The sequence below is a fragment of the Rhinichthys klamathensis genome, unplaced genomic scaffold, assembly GCF_029890125.1.
Source record: "Rhinichthys klamathensis goyatoka isolate OS25496 unplaced genomic scaffold, OSU_Roscu_1.1 h1tg000633l_1, whole genome shotgun sequence".
Classification (NCBI taxonomy): domain Eukaryota; kingdom Metazoa; phylum Chordata; class Actinopteri; order Cypriniformes; family Leuciscidae; genus Rhinichthys; species Rhinichthys klamathensis.
In genome coordinates, this window is record NW_026607079.1 from 268,505 (window position 1) to 281,246 (window position 12,742).

At 39.2% G+C, this 12,742-nt stretch overlaps 1 protein-coding gene across 1 annotated transcript; it reads right to left on the minus strand.

The window, feature by feature from the left end:
• Window positions 1–565: 565 nt before the first annotated feature.
• Window positions 566–9,866, minus strand: LOC130076191 (alpha-2-macroglobulin-P-like). The gene is made up of 34 exons (XM_056241171.1): window positions 9,856–9,866; window positions 7,983–8,166; window positions 7,752–7,908; window positions 7,599–7,651; window positions 7,439–7,459; window positions 7,172–7,337; window positions 7,014–7,098; window positions 6,650–6,764; window positions 6,448–6,568; window positions 6,214–6,326; window positions 5,968–6,138; window positions 5,671–5,898; window positions 5,385–5,597; window positions 5,155–5,304; window positions 4,782–4,907; window positions 4,616–4,709; window positions 4,167–4,281; window positions 3,845–4,070; window positions 3,635–3,758; window positions 3,441–3,562; window positions 3,311–3,362; window positions 3,147–3,230; window positions 2,879–3,055; window positions 2,691–2,766; window positions 2,439–2,595; window positions 2,289–2,363; window positions 2,046–2,208; window positions 1,781–1,965; window positions 1,494–1,715; window positions 1,291–1,412; window positions 1,099–1,180; window positions 934–1,017; window positions 747–852; window positions 566–666 (listed from the first exon to the last, which is right to left on the minus strand). The coding sequence occupies exons 1-34, from the start codon at window positions 9,864–9,866 to the stop codon at window positions 614–616; spliced, it is 4,233 nt and encodes a 1,410-aa protein (XP_056097146.1). The 3' UTR covers window positions 566–613.
• Window positions 9,867–12,742: the final 2,876 nt, after the last annotated feature.

Consider the following 12,742-nt stretch of genomic DNA (forward strand, 5'->3'; position numbering starts at 1 on the left):
CTGGATACGGCAGGCTGCGGGAAAATCTCAGGATAAACACACTAATATTAGCGTAGATGCCATTCTTCTTATGATGTAACGAGTACATCAAGATTTAAGGGAAGTGTTCCCAGTTCCGGCTGACCTAATCTATGCAGCCTAACATTGAATTATAGAAGTCTATAATGTATTGTGTATGCTAGGTCAAAGAGATGTGTTTTTAGTCTAGCTTTGAACTGACAGAGGTTTTACTCTACTTTTAGTAGAACTCCACACTGCAAGCAAAGCACATCAGTTTTAAATTAAAACCCATGAATTTCAACCTTCCTTTTACAGATTAGTCTACAAATAATTGCAATGGCAGTTGAGCTCAAAAAGATGCAAGAGATTTAGTTGCGGTCTAGAGTCCAACTCTCAACAACTCCAAAAAGTGAAAACGCAACACAAGTTAATAACAGCCACTACCTGAGTCAACTACATTTCAGTCATGTAGGGATTAGAAGTCACTGGACAAATATAAACTTATGAACATTGCAACTTCTCACTTCAAACCACCGTAAGATGAGAAACAAGACAACAAAAGGACTAATTGTATAAAAGCAGTTTTAATTTAAGTTGTGTGGCCTGTAACCATTCAGTGCTGGGTGCATGAACAGGGGGACGTGTAGGTTGTCTCAAACGAATTACCTGAAAGAGGGACAGAAAATGAGCTGCATCATGTTCAGTGAATTCAGCCAGAGCAAAGCTTGATTAGGATGAAAGCGTACTTGTCTGGTAGTAGTCATAAACGTTGATGACTGCTGGCTTGAGATTTTTCACATCAAGAACCTGTTTCAGCTGTAGTGCGTAACTCATGGGGACACCTTTGGTAACCTGAGACACAAAAAGGATGAACAGCAGCACATACACTACTCAATATGGCAGCTAGTGAATAACCCCAGTGTAGTGTCTCACCTCTTTCAGATACACTAGGACATGATCATCTGCAGCATCAACACGCTCCACTAGCGGAGCGAATGATTGGGGTGGAGAACCAAGCTGAGATGAAAAGACCATTGATTACATCTGAAGGAGCCTCAAGCATCTTGGGACTTTCAAAGTAATCTTAAACATACGAACCAGTGATGTATCTGCCGTGAAGCCTGTCAGGAGCTTAATGTCCACAAGAACCATGTTAGTGCTTGCTTTTACGCCATTGTAGCTGAATGAGGGTGATTGGGGAATAAACAGGTTGTCAACATGATCAAGAATGCAGCTCTCTTTTGTAGGTCATGAACAAGAGCTAGTTTCAGAACACAAAGCTATTCTTACGTCACGGTGAAGTTCAACATGAGATTGGCCCCAAGTGGTTGGCAGTCTCCAGTCACCTTCGCTTTGACGCTCAGAGTCTTGGTGTCTTTAACCGGTGTCGGGATGTTGTAGAAACATGCAACCTACAGTACGAGCACAGAGCAATCAAAGCAAAGTAAGATGTGGATGTGCACAAGAGAAATAGAGGGGGTGGAGATACAGACCTGCACAAAAACACAAGAGGTTCCAGTTGCTTTAACACTATATTTGCCTGGAACTTTCTTCAGTGGCTTCTCCTGATACAGCAGCCGGTTGTCCCGATTCACGTCGAAGCTATAAGAGTCTTCTCCTACTACTGAGGACTGTACGGTTACAGTGCTGGAGCCATCCAAGCTGAAGACTTGACCAGCGTACACAGACAGGGCATGAAGAGCCACCACCGTGTCCTAAAAACAAGCAACAGATTAAAAAACGCCTCAAATGACTGTGCTCATGTTTGGTAGTCAGTCACCTGGGTGGAGGAAAACCCTCCATAGGGATTCTGCTGGGTCACCAGCCAGTTGACAATGCGGTTAGCATAGCTTAGATCAGCCGTCGTGAGAGGCTGAACAGCAAGAACTGCTAGCAGCACGTAAGAGCTGATCTCCACCGCCAGAGTATTACCAGATGTAGTTTGAGACCAGTGGACCTTAGATGCTTAGGATGAGATGGAGGGGAGAAAGTCAATGCCAAAGAACCTGATGAACATCTCAAAACAAGAGGCTAGTCAATTTCACCTTCGAAAATGTTTAGGTCTTTCAAAGTTGTTAGAAGCTGTGATCGAGTGGTGGTCTCTCCGGCCAGACTGAAAGTGTAGGCCAGCAGAGCCGTGGCGTAAGTGTTACCCAGGTTCCCAACGACAGGCCTCAGGCATGATAGAGCATTGGTAATGACAGGATCCTAAAAGAAAAGCAGATATCATTCAACAGCAGAACGATCATCTGCAAGGAGCTCATACACATTACTGGAGAGGTTTTTACTGTGATAGGGATGCCAATTTCAAGTAGCGATGCAACAATGTAAGCAGTCATGGTCACGTTATCACCAACTCCACCCTGAAACACACCAACATACAATTAAAAACAGTCTTGGACAGTCTATGGGTTAAGGTCCATTTGATATAAATGTACCTTCATTTCATTGTGGTACAAATTTCCCTGTTGCATGAAGCATCCATTTGAACCCTGTTGGCTTATTAGCCAGTCCTGTGCACTCTGAAGGACATTCGGATCGATGAAGACGAAGCGCTTTGCTAGACCAAAAGACCTCATGACAAAGGCAGTCAACCTAGCCATGCAGGAAGTTGTGTTAAAAACAACTGAACTTAAAAACCGCTGGTGACAAATGCTACACAAGACTAGAATAGCGGTAGTGAAACTCACCATGTATTGGATGCATCATAACCAAATGTGCTATATGATCCATCACTGTGCCTGTAGTTTAGTTGTCCTTGGTATCCTGTTAAAGTCAAAAACCACAGAAGGGCTTATTCGGAATTCTAGACGGCTTCAAATGGGAAGCAATAGGATTTAGACTCCTATATATTTAAAGCAGATTTGGTCATCCATACCTCTCTGAAGGTATCTGGTGGAGGTCGCTTGGATGGCTGCGGTAAGTTGCCCTGTGACTTCAAGGTACAGCAGGATGTAAATATTGGGAGCAAGAATAATCATATTCTGTTCTCCACAGCCAGATGGCATTTGTAATAACCCATCCAGATTTTTCAGTGCACGACCCATTATGTCCCCTATGAGAGATCAAGCATAAAACCCACATCAGACAAAAAGTTATACTGCCTAACAATCACATCTCAGTTTCTCCTCAACGAAATTCTTTACCGAGGACTGAAACGGAGCATCTGTCTGATCCCTGAACCACATTCTTTGGAAATATCAGAGTCGCATCTTCAGAAAGAGCTTTTCCTAGGGACCGAACAGAAAGAATCAGTATTGAGCATTAGGCTGTAGAGGGAGAATAGGTTGGGTATCAGAGTACAACAAACCTTTTGGACACAGTAACCAACTCTGGGCACTTGTCCTTTCAACTCCTTCTGGCTGTAAAAACAAAACACCACATCAGTAAAGCAGCATAAGGCTCCATGATTAAACTCCAGAAAGCTGGTCAACACTTACCAGGACAATTAGACTTCGAGTGACTACGTCAATGCGTCCTCTCGTCGGCACGGTCACGACCTCAGTGCCACATCGAGTCCTGGATGGTTCAGCTGAAGCGTTGACAGTCACATTGACAGCTCCTACAGTGACAGATAGGAAGTGAGCAACACCACATAGACTTCAAATTTAGAAGCAGACAGCCCAAAACTGACCGAGAACAGAAGCTGAGAGACTCCATTTGAAGGTCTTTCTCTCATTGGCACAAAGACAGGATGAATACGGATCAGCATATGGTTTAAGAGTGAAGGCCGTGGATGAAGCTGGAGTTACTTTAACCTGCCAACAAAACAGTACACATGGAGCAAAGACACGTGACCTACTCCATATAGATCCATTTTAAAGAAATAAAAAACATGGCAGACCATGATGCACTTAGACAGATAGTTGAAGACTGTGGCCTTCAGATCAAAAGACTCCCCACGGACGACAGAGTATGGCAGGGAGAGCTCCAGGAAGAAGGGCTGGAAGACCGTCAGCAGAGTAGGAGGAGCCAGACCGAAACCTTTCGAGGACAGGCAGAACGCCTCCGTCTCCCATGTGGTGATGGTGTCAGGAACCGTAAGAGGAACTTGTGTTGATCCAGTGGCTCTGAAGAAAGGTCACCAGAAAAAGTATTGAGGGGGGCAGGAGCATTAAAAACTGTGGGGAAGTAGGTTTAGATGGAACAAAAGGAGTTTTACGAACCCCACTTGAGCAAGCTGCCAGAACCAGGTTTCTGGAAAGTAAGTCCTGACAGTCACGTCAAAAGAGGAAGTGTCGCCTCCAGCACTTTCTGCTACTGGAGAAGCCAATGCCTTGGCTAAAAAAGCACCATGAAAACCCCCTGAAAGAGACAAGCAATTTTACACCCAGATCTTCGAAATGGTCCTAGTGTCCACAGAATACACAGGGTTCAAAACTTCAAATTTATGCATGGTGTGGCCAGTTGTAGCCTTAAACATTTCAATTGTCTTTTTTACATGGCACATTAAAGATCATATTCAGAAACAAAAGCCAATATAGACCATTACAACGCACGATATTAAAGTTTATCCAATGGCTTGCAGTTTCAGGTCACAGATTACTTATGTTCATAGTTGGTAGCTTAAGTCGTGTAGCAATTTCTAGAGTAAGAATCAGACTAACGGACATACCGTCACGGAAGTTGCGATAAAAATTCAGGCCCTTGTACTTCAGACACTGAGGTACTCTGATAGGCAGATTAGTTGTGACCTTCATCCCCACACTCTGTCAGAAAAAGACAAAAACATTTGAAAAATTAGCATTTAGTAAAACACAGGATAATTAACACTTTTCTACCTTGAAGGTTTCATAGGTTTGGTCTGCAGAAATATCTCGACGGGCTCGAAAACGCAGACATTCCTGTTCATCCTCAACTTCATATGGATAATTTGGTAATGATCGCACTGGGAGTAAGTTGAACACCTGACAACAGAGAAAAGTGCTCCTTGAATACCTTTTATTTTCCACTACTAGAAGACTAAAGTCATAATGTGTTGCTTTTTAATGAAGTAGTCCAGTTTAATCAAGTAGTCCAGTCACGGCATGTCAGGGTTTTCCCTACTGGAGTTGAATGCAGTAAACTAAAGTGTCATTCTAATCAGATGTGCCACACACTAAAATAATCGGATTTCTTGTTTGGGCTTTTAATCTGAATGAGGCACACAGATACCCTTTCAGCACTCAGACGTCTTCCTGGCTCTATGATCCGGACGCTCTGATCTACAGCACTGAGGCCACACAGAGATCCTGCTTGAGCAGAAACAGTCAGAACGTTTCCCTCCGCAGGAACAGCCGTAGCTGGAGAGAACTGCAGAGACACCTGGAACAAGGACCAACACGCTGTAGGATACACCACCATTCCCCAATTGAAACAAATAGCCATTGCACATCATACAGTACCTGATTCTGGAAACACGTATCCGTGTCAAACGACACACTAGTAGCAACTACATTCTCACTGGGAAGAACGCTGTAGACCAGAATCTGCACTGCTGGAGCCATATCAACGCTGACAGACAACTGGAACGTCACGGAGCCGCTTGTGACTGCATCACAAGCCTTTGCTTTGACCGTCTGAAATCCATGGAGGACGATCACTCCTCTGGATAAGACCTGACAGATGACATAGGTGCGCAAGTTGCTGAACAAACAGACCAGCAAACTTTAAAAGCTAATGTCCACTCACCATATAGATTATGTCAGCGCTGTAGCTACCAGCCTCTCCAACAAATGAATACTCCACGGTCACCGGAAACGAAGCACCACATTTGAGCGGCTGTTTGAGCTTCACTATAGTCAGTTCACTAAACGATGGGTTGTCAGGAGAAACAGGTTGGAGAAGCTGAACAACCTTCGTATCTGTAGTGAAGTATGGCGATTTATAACCATAAAAAACCTCTGGAGTCGCACTCGCCTGGGGAACAACGAATTGAATCAGTTTCATGCTAGAGAAAGTCTTAATTTCACAAAATACAAGTCGTACCAGCAGATTCAGATCAGCCTTAGGAAGATCAACAGTGTTGAGGGAGAACGCAGCCAGTCCGTTCTCGTTTGTGGTTAGATTCAACAGCGGTTTGTTGGGCCAGTTGTTACCATCCAAGAGATACACAGCTTTGTTTGCAATTGGAGTCTTATCAAAACGAGTCACGGAGATCTGTTGGGAATGAGCAAGGTTATAAAGGGAACCAATGTGAAGGCTTCTGCGATAAAGGGATGACATTTTGCTTGCCTTTCCATTAATCAATGATCCAGGTTCAAAATAAGGAACCAGGAGGTCCACAAACGTGACTTTGCCGACTTCAAACGTAATGGACAGCATTGCAGATTTTGACATCATTACATCTGCATGAGAGAAAATCCAAACAAAAACAGTGAAGAATGAGATCACCTTTAAGTATGTGCCTTAAAGTGGATGTCTTGTAAAGATGATAAAGTATGTGGTTCAGATCAGCCAATAGCTCACCTGTTCCCTCCTCAGTAACATTCACATTTACAAGAAATGTGTCTTGCATCTGGTCTTCAAATTTGGTGTTGAAAAACACTGATGTATCGACGGTAAGAGAGACACAGCCGGTGGCATTCATCTGGTAGCAGAACAAAGGTAGTCACATTTAAGTCAAGCACAAGCAGAAGAAAAACCCTCAGCGGTAAGGCAGGAGTCGCACCTTTGCTGTTTGATTCAGGCACTGTCTGGTCAAATTATGAAGCTGATTGTATGGAAATGGATCACGGCACACTTCCACTAAGGCTTGACCAGGTACAGGTTGGCCAAATGTATATCTGGGAAACATCACAAAGAACAGGATAAAGAACTGAGTCAAGTCAAATATATTTATATAGCGCTTTTCACAATACAGATTGTATCAAAGCTGCTTCACAGTATCAATCAAAACAACTTAACAGTGTTTGTTTATTACTGGAAAAGACATCCAAGTTTGGTAGAGCTGATCAGTGGTATGATGGGTCATTTAATTTGAATATCTGTTGGGAATGATCAACCACAAGACAAGAAAATAAAGCATCACTCACTTGGCACAAGCCTCAACTTTCAGTCCCATAACTGCAACACTGTATGTCTGTGGCGTGTTTACGGTCACATCAAACTTGGGCAAAACTAAACCAGAAACGAAGCGCTTTAGGTTAAGACCTCAGATCTGTCATTGAACTGCACATATACAACGACTTACCGTATTTTTTCACCTCAAAAACTTGGGAGATTTCTCGGTCGGCAATAAAAGCCTTTAGTGTGTACATCCCCATCTGAGCCTCTGGGTTTAACTCGTGAGAAAGCTGCAATATCCACCCCGTTGAGGAAACGTTTGTCCACTGACCAATCCGGTTATTATCTTTGTCCTATTAAAAACGATTAACACCTCAGAAAAACTGCAAACATACCAAATAGTGCAAAAAGCTGCATTGGCTCCACAAAGACTTGCACCGGAGCAAACTCTCACCTCCACCACAACCAGATTGTACTGCAAGACAAAGACAGGAATAATAAATATTTAAAAGCAGTCATTGAAGTTGAAATTTCTGCATCTTAAAAGAACCTGCATTTAATTTGCTTTTCATTTATGGTCAGATCACTCAAAATGGGGAAACATCTGGTCTTACCATTTGATCAAAAGGCACAAATTTGGGATCCATGGTGACAACTCTGAAATTAACTGCAAAGACACCAATAAACTCACCTTTATTGCATAATGCATTTGAAGATGATCAGAAATTTTAGCGTTATGGACTTTCTAAGGGTCATTCACAGCTCACCCGTTTGTCCTGGATTGTAAATAGGTTTGTCTGTTTGGATGAAGGTCAAAGATAGGTAACGTTTAAACATGATTTTGCTCTCTTCGGTCGCTCTGAAGACCTTCCCTTGAACTTCCACCTTCAGCTTCTGCACCGATTCTCCGTCGACCCGAGGAGCCTGTAGAGAACTTCAGTTAACAGAGAGAAGAAAAAAAAACAGACAAAAAGAGCCACACGCGTCTAATGACAGACCTGGAAGCAAAAGCAGCGGTGAAACACCGTTGAAGAAACATGCTTCACAAGTTGAGTCGTCTTGTTTTTCTCACCAAGCAGAGAAACTGTCATTGTGAGGCTCTCTTGGGGTTTCAGAAGAGTTATGCATAATTTGGAGTCAGATCCAGACTCAATCACTGCAGGGAAATTCACCATGAATAACCTGTGGAAAAATACAGAGGTTTAGTTTCAGAAACCACAGGACATCATCCATTTGATCAACAACGAAGAGTAGTAATGGTGTTGAAGGAAAGCTTCAATGGTTCACAAAGCTTATTTTAACCATCTATAAAGTTTAGTAAACAACTCCAACATAAGAACAGATAACAGAATGCTTCTGTTCACTTCAAAGCCTACAGTATTTAATGGTACTTACGGCCCTGGTATTTTAAGTCCATCAACAGCAAAGAGAAAAAGGGCTAAAATGAGCCCTTTCCAAACACAAATCTCCCTCACAGCCATGAGGACTAATCACTAAGACTAAACCTAATCAAGCCACTCTTTCAGGAATCTTTAAGCTTCTCTTAAGATGTAGGCTTCCACTGTTTACTGAAGCGTCTCTAAATCATCTGCACTGACGACAGCGATATATCTCTAAATATATCGGGAACACATTCATCTCGTTATTTTAAATAATTAACCACCACCTGGCTGTAATTAATTTTATCCTTTGATTAGGAGTTCCAACTGGTGTTGATTTGAAACACGACACATAATGGAGGTTAGCGGGGCTAGTTGTTTACTTCCACACATGCTAGCATGACGAAACTTAGTGAATTTACTAGTTGCCATATCAACAACACTATATATAGAAATATTTGGAAGATGTCACTGAACATTTATTTAACCATAGCAAAAGTAAATTTCTTGTGTTCATTTTTCATTTTGTTATTTATTTAAAAGTCTGATATTATTTTATCTTATATATGTTAATTAACAGTTGAGATAGTTCTTGAAAGCTGATCTAACAGCAGAAGACACTAGCCGGGTTTAAATCCTATATTTAAAGATAATTTTGTCCCAGTTGTGCAGGCGGGGCATGTTGTCACACCGTGTTACAATGAGCCCCTTGCTTTTCTACTCTATACTTATATGAATTCAATTGAGAAACCATGAGAAAAAGGTGAATAAAGACTGAGAGTCAATGTTCAGAAATTATTAATTATTATGTTTTGAACTATGCTGTATAGCTGTTTTGCTGTGTTTGTTGTCAAACTCAGTAATTAATTTATTTTTAATTATTAGAAAATGCCATTATTTTATATGAAAAGGTTAATAATTGTATTTTATTGAGAAAATAGTTTATTTTGTCTTATATACACATTATTTTAGATCAGATAACATTTTAAGCTGTCATGTTACAATGTATGGGGCATGTTGTCACATCTCACTTCCATTCTTTCGGGGTATATCAAAAAAAGTATACACTGTATTAATGAAACAAAACCACATAATTGTACTAGACGTGAAATTATTGCAGGAAAAATAAATACTCGTTTACACAAACTGAAAAGGTCAAAAGGCGTTAGGTTGTTTGGTTGAATGTAGTCTCCCCATTCTCAAACAATGAATGTAAGTCTTTTATTTTTATCTTATTGAAGAATCTGTATTGCTTTTTCATAACTTTGAGAGAACCTTTGCAGGTTAGCCACTGCTCTGAGAGCGTTCCTTGTTAGTTGGGTAAAAAAATCAAAACATAGAAAATTACAAACCAAACCATACTTTCAGTGGTCATGCTGCCAGAAAAGACATTATATTTAATTAATGTACATCTTCAGTCTCTTAATGTGAATGTGAGATGAGTTGGGAGAGGCCTGAATGGGAACATAATGACAGAAAGCTATACTCTCACCCTAAAGCCATGTTCCCATATACTAAAGACTGACTAAACAAGAGACACCGGACCAGTAAAACCCAGCACCGCCAGCAGTGAGTGCTGTAAAAGCTTTAGTGTACAAAAAACAACTATTTAGTGTCTAAGAAAACAAGCCTAAATAGCAAACACACAATCTATTGCAATATGTACTCACACTTTTTTAAAAATCTTGCAAAGTATAAAATATTGATCTTTCCTTACAATTATTTTCATAACTGGGGGAAATGATATTATACTGTAACTGACACTGTGACGCACGAGTAAACATTTTGATCACAATTATGTGGAAATTTGAAATCAAAGTGACAGAAAAAGTCACAATGAACCATGAACGTGAATTAGAACAGGGTCAATATTGATTTTTATATTGACTTTAAACTCCAGCTATTTGGGTCAGCTGTATCTGTATTTTTTATATAAAATGTTTTGAACTGGCAACTCAAGCTTTTGTTCAAATAATTATATTTAAAGCTTTTATTTCTCAGATATTTCAACATTCAAATTGCAAATTGTTCTTCTAACTAACAAATATTAAAAAAGTAGCTTTAACAAAGATTATTTAGTGTGAACTGAAAGAATACTTCAAGTAGTTATTTAGAAGCTGATGAATTAGAAAAAAAAAAAAAAAAAATTTTTTGCTTATGTTTTATCATTTGCTTATGTTTTATCATTTAATCATTTAGATAGATCTTAGATCTATTTTTAGAAATCATTATTATCATGTGTATGTGTTTCTCATTACTATCATTTTGATGTGTTTACCATTATTATCATTTGAAATGCATGTTTAATCCTTTTCTTTTATTAATCTTTATGCGTCAGATAGCTGTGAACTTTTGAACTTGCTGTTTAGAAGAGGTCAAAAGTCTGTAAGTTTCTAATAGACAGACCACAAATGCACGAATGTCCCAGAATAAAGTGGTAAACAAATGTTATCTTATCTAAACATCTTGCAGAAGAGACATGTTGTGTCTTTACTTATCTTTAGGCATGAATATGATACTCAGAGTGTTTGAATTATATTTCACACTGTAAAACATAATCGTGATTTTAACGGTAAAAGAAGTGAAAAACTGTCAATTAGTTAACAGAAAGTTTCCGTACTATATTCAGTAAATAACTGTGATAGATTTAATGGTACATTTAATGTAAAATACTGTAAAATATAGTTTTTTGAAGTTTTTAAAAGTGAAAAAGAACTCATAATTTTCAGTGAAAAAACGTAAATTGACACTTCACATTTGATGTATTTTTGTTGAAATAACTGTTTCTTCATAGTTTTCTTAGTTTTTTTCTAATCAGTTATGTACATTAGGGTTTTATGTTACATGTAATGTTGTTAAATTAATGTTTATTGCATTTTTAAAATTTCATGTGTGTTACCATGATGGTGTTAAGTGTTAGTGCGAATGTGCAGCTTCCATAAATTTTCATTAACTTTCTTGTGGAAGAGCTGCTTCTGACAGCTTTGATTGATCATGTGACTCTCATCACTGCTGTGGTTATAATACACTGGTGGTTGTCAGTGTATTATAATGGTACAAAACAGATATTAATACTTCAATAAGTCGGTAAATTAACATTATATCAGATGATGAAATACGGTTTATTACTGTAAATTTTAAGTTATGTCTGTAAAATCAATAACGTTGCTACCGTATTTTCTGGCAACCACAGCTGCCGTTTTTTACCGTAAAAATTACGTTTTATTTTTTTCAGTAATATTAGAAGTGATTTCAACTGTTCATTTATGTTTCTTTATTAAACTTTTAATCCGGATTATGGAAGAATTCATTTTACTCTTCATTTATTACCGTAATTTGAAATAAAATGTGATTTAATCATCTGACTGGATCTCCTCCATCAGAAGCAGAACGCAAATATAACGTGTGTTTTCACAACTTTCCATATTGAGTCAAAGAATTTTACGCTGAAAAATGTTGTGCAAGTTCCCAGCATGCATTGCATCTTGAAAGAACTTTGTGACAACTATTAAAAAGTGATTCCAACGATTTTGTTCCTTTATGCCGTTTTTGGTATAGTGGTGTGGATTATTAAAACTTTATAGCTATATATTTGTATTGTATCCTTGTGGCTGCTGTGAGGGAAAGATCAGCATGAAATTTTGTATTTTAATAGTTTCTCCTGTAGGCCTAATGAGAGAAAATGATACTTAAAGGCCCGTTCGCACCAGGGATATCATGCCTTTTCTTCGGCTAACCCAACACCAGTGTCCCAAACCGACACTGGACGGACACACGGGCCGCGGGTCTGAGAAAGTCCCCGACACACCAGACAAAAGACACACACACACACACACACACACTCGTCCCGCTCAGGGGATTCGCCTGTAAAAAATAATCGTGATTTTAACGGTAAAAGACTGTAAAAATGCTACAGGGAAAAACTGTTAATTGGTTAACAGAAAGTTTCCTTACTATATAACTGTGATAGATCTAATGGTAGGCCTACATTTACTGTAAAATAGCCTACCGTTAAATTTACAGTTTTTGAAAGTGAAAAAGAACAACTCATTGTATAATTTACAGTGAAAAAACGTAAATTGACATTCCCACAATTCCCTGCGTGACACTTCACATTTGATTTCTTCATAATTTTCTTAGGTTTTTTCTAATCAGTTATGTACATTAGGGTTTTATGTTACATGTAATGTTGTTAAATTAATGTTTATTGCATTTTTAAAATTTCATGTGTGTTACCATGATGGTGTTTAGTGTTAGTGCGAATCACACTGTGCAGCTTCAATAAATTATTATTACCTTTCTTGTGGAAGAACTGCTTCTGATGAGCTTTGATTGATCATGTGACTCTCATCACAGCTGTGATTGGTGGATGTCAAATG

Excerpts from the sequence above, each read along its gene's own strand:
- LOC130076191 (XM_056241171.1), bottom strand. Across the intron at positions 5,305-5,384 it reads ATACGTGTTTCCAGAATCAG|GTGTCTCTGCAGTTCTCTCC; the intron begins GTACTGTATGAT and ends TCCTTGTTCCAG. Across the intron at positions 3,759-3,844 it reads ATCTGTCTAAGTGCATCATG|GTTAAAGTAACTCCAGCTTC; the intron begins GTCTGCCATGTT and ends TTTTGTTGGCAG.